Source organism: Cicer arietinum, chromosome 6 (genome assembly GCF_000331145.2).
Source record: "Cicer arietinum cultivar CDC Frontier isolate Library 1 chromosome 6, Cicar.CDCFrontier_v2.0, whole genome shotgun sequence".
In the NCBI taxonomy this organism is placed as follows: Eukaryota; Viridiplantae; Streptophyta; class Magnoliopsida; order Fabales; family Fabaceae; genus Cicer; species Cicer arietinum.
Genome location: NC_021165.2, coordinates 63,357,257 through 63,361,271, shown reverse-complemented (window position 1 = coordinate 63,361,271; position 4,015 = coordinate 63,357,257). Strand labels below are relative to the sequence as shown.

Sequence of the window (4,015 nt, the reverse complement as noted above, 5' to 3'; positions counted from 1 at the left end):
ATCGAATCATTTATAAAAATTTGCATTGAAGAAATAGAGAGTGATAATAGGTCAGATACCCATTTCAGCAACGAAGGATGGAAGAATATTACTGAGAAGTTTAAAAGGAGAACTAATTATGCTTATTATCGCACCCATCTGAAAAATTATGTCTGAGAGAAATGACATAAAGATAAGGGATGATATATAAGATGAAAAGGTAGGGAAACATGATAAAGAGAAAGATAGTAGTGTATTTAGAAAAGTCATGTCTTTTATGATAATTTTGTAGTTTAAAAACCACTTTTATAAAATTATATATAAACATATTAAAAATCATTTAAAAAAACCATTTAAAAAAACCATTTTTATAATTGTAAATAAATAGAAATAAAAAATAATTTTTAAACAAATCTCTAAACATCGTTAAAAATATTGATTTGTGAAGTTATAGCTTATAACATTTTTTGATAAATTCTTCAAGTAGCTTATGAACTTACAACTTATCATTTTTTCTTTCAATTTTACCTTTATTATTGTAACTAAATTATGTTTTACCCAATATAATTTAAAATAAAAATTTAAATATCTGATTTATTTATAAATAAATTATATAATTTAAAATATTTTTAATAAATAGTATTTTAAAGTAATTAATTTAAAATAATTTGTTTATTGTAACATGAAATAAACAAACTAGCTAAATAAAAAAAATATTAGCTTGATAAATAATTTATTTATTATAATTTAAAATTATTTATAAATAATTTAAATTTTAAAAAACAATAATTTAAAATAAACAAAGTAGATAATAAAAAAATATATCAGATCAATAAAAAAATTAAAGTACTAATTTTAAATATTAAATGATATAAAATTTATATTTAATTGAGAATGTTTCTGTTTACATTTTTAATATAATTGAACCATTAACTTTTTTTTAATTTTTAATTAATTTAATAACTGTTAACTGTAGGTTAGCTAGTTTATCAAGTATGAGCACCAAACAAAGCCTAATCTTTTTTGTTTTATTGTTTTTTTTTTTGTTTTTTTTTTTTCATTTTTCAATCTATAAGGCTCTTATTTATTTTAAGTAAATTGTACTAAAGGTTCATTATTATATTATATATTTAGGTAACATTTTATTTAATGTTTTAGTCCTTTATGTCTTTAAATTAATTTCTAAATTCATATTTTGGTTAAAAAAAATGATTTAAGTGTTTTAAGATATATATTTTTAATGTTTTTTTTGACCAACATGTTAATAATATTATAAAACAATTATTCACAGAAAAATGGATTTAAAGTTCAATTTGAATGTTCATATATTTATTACTCTATTTTGAATTTATGACATTTAAAAAAAATCATAATTGATTTATTTCAAGTCAAAAAATTATAAATTTTTGTAGTTTTTTTTTTGTATTGTTCTAAATATATTTATAAAAAATAATAAAAAATTAAAAGATAAAATATTTTACTTTCAAGAAAGATTAAAAATAAAAGTTTGATATTTTATAAAATTAAAATCTCATTTAATGCTAAATTATATAACTAATTTATAAATTACAATTTTTCAAAAAAAGAAAATTTATAAATTATAATTAAATTACATTTATAACATTATATAAAACATAACTTTTTTTTAATGAAAATATATAATATATATTTTCCAACCATTAAATTTTTAAAAATATTTAATATTTATCATAATTATCTCTAAAACTTCATAAATATAAAACTTTTTCCTCTACACAATAATTAAACACTTTTTAATTTATTATAAATTACAACTTTAATTAATGTAAAAATAATAAGGTAATTTATTTGGGTTAAATTCATATATAAAAAAAGCATTGCCAGTTTGAAGAAGCAAACATTCCGGTGCATGATTCAGATACAGAAAACAAGAAGAGAAGCCGAAGCACAAAGACAAAGCTCCGTCAACTGATAATGGCACCATAGTTCGTTCGTATCAACACTCCACACTTACTACTCCTTCAACGCTCTCTTCTCTTCAAAACATGCGCTCCAAGAACAGAATCTCTTACTTTTACGACGGTTCGTTTCTCTTTTTCTTCTCTATACATCCACGTCCACTTTTATACTGTCATCGCGTTCTCTTCTTTGACGGAATCCAATTATTTTGCATCCGATCTTCTATTTTTTGTAGCTCTGTTTATTCCTGTTTCTCGAAACCCTAGCTTTATCCATGTGCTTTTAAAGAATTATATCTGCGTTTGGAACTGTTTTAGTGTGTTTAGTTTTACCGTGGTAAAAATTGATTTGGACTAAAATTGATTTTAGTTAAGAACTAGTTAAATGTTAAGTGATTTATTTTTTAATATATTCTCATAAAAGTGGAACCATACAAAAATCATGTTTGCATTCAAAACCTACAAATCATAGCTTAAGTTAGAATTAATTTTGGTGGTAACAACTAAACATGTCAAAATCAATTTTAGCTCTCTCAATAGTGGAACCAAATATACACTTAGTGTATTTAGTCTGCAGTGGTGAAAATTGATTTGGTTAAAAGTGAGTTGAATGTAAAGCGATTTATGTTTGGATAGGTTTACTTAAAAATGAGTTCAACAATATATTTGAGGCTACAAATCAATTTTGGAAGCTAAATCTTCAATTTTTAGCTTTAAGTTAGAATAATTATGGAGGCAAAATCAATTATATTGGATAACAATCAAATATGTCAAAATCAATTTAGTTTCCTTCAAAAGTGAAATCAAATGTACACTTAAGATCTCACTTAGGTCTCTGATTCCAATGCATGCTTAGCTGAGTGTCGAGGCTTTTCATGTTTTGGAAACAAAACGTGAGATATTTAGGTTGATGCAATTTTTTGGGCTTAATTGCATTTTTGACTTACAAGTGATTTTTCTCCCTCCAAATCAATTGCATGAATAAAGCTCTCATACTTTTCGAATTATTGAAATCCAGTCCAATTGATAATACTCATGTCCAATTGAGTGAGCTATTTGGGATGGCATTTTGTGATATGGCAACTACTTTAGATGGACACCACATGCCACAAAGTAGACTGTTATGGTATCTGAGGCTGTATTACATCATTAAATTCTGTCCACTTTAACTCGCTACATTAGTAATTGGACAAAGCATTAACGATTGTATCGGATTTCTACTTCCAATGGACTGTCATGCCATGTCATATGAGGCTATTTTTAATTATCTTTTCTCTCCTCTTATGGAGAGGATCCATGTTCCCAAAAATTGGATAGAGTTAGGATAGAGTTATAATGGTGGCCACATTTCACTTATGTGAAAAGTGTGTGAAGTTGATTTAATCAGGTTTTTTATGATTTTTACATGAATCATTTTGCATTTATTTTATTATTTTTCATGCTTTTAGGCAAGGGAGTTAGTACCTTTAATAGCACTTGAGTTCTGTGAGGAGCTGTTTGATCTTAAAAGAGCTGTTTGATCTTAAATACCCGTTAATTGATTTTATTATTTCATAGACCTTGTTTATTTGCATGTTTTCTTGAACTCAATTACTCTAAATTTCGCGTTGCAGGTGATGTGGGTAGTGTTTACTTTGGGCCGAACCATCCCATGAAGCCTCATCGGCTTTGCATGACTCATCATCTTGTTCTCTCGTATGATCTTCATAAGCAGATGGAAGTTTATGTCAGTAACACATGTTGCCTGTTTCATTTTTATTTGTATGTTTGGTATTTTGTTGCCATTTTTTGATTGCAGTGGCTGATAACGTACATAATGTTACTCGGATTATTTATTTTTTATATATGATGCAGCGCCCACACAAGGCTTATCCTGTTGAGCTTGCCCAGTTTCATTCCGCTGATTATGTTGAGTTTTTGCACAGGATTACGCCTGACACTCAGCACTTGTTCTCAAATGAACTAGCAAAATGTATGTCTTTCTCAACTTTAAACAGACAGTCTGTGTGATTTTAAGTTTGTGTTTTTCACAAAAAACATTAACTCATAGAAGTTATTGCTGTTTATTATATTTTCTGTCAAATAGAAATAGAGAGGGA

General features: G+C 25.8%; 1 protein-coding gene across 4 annotated transcripts in view; it reads left to right on the top strand.

The window, feature by feature from the left end:
• The first annotated feature begins 1,853 nt into the window (after nt 1–1,853).
• Nucleotides 1,854–4,015, top strand: part of LOC101507737 (histone deacetylase 9) — an 8,486-nt gene continuing 6,324 nt past the window's right edge. Inside the window, exons 1-3 of one of the 4 annotated variants that reach the window (XM_027335724.2) lie at nt 1,854–2,040; nt 3,530–3,642; nt 3,842–3,888. In XM_027335724.2, coding sequence (XP_027191525.1) covers nt 3,614–3,642; nt 3,842–3,888 — 76 coding nt within the window. In that variant the 5' untranslated portion in view covers nt 1,854–2,040; nt 3,530–3,613. Of the gene's footprint in view, nt 2,041–3,529; nt 3,678–3,770; nt 3,889–4,015 lie in introns of those variants that run through there. The other 3 variants (XM_004506089.4, XM_027335722.2, XM_027335723.2) reach the window with 3 other exon arrangements.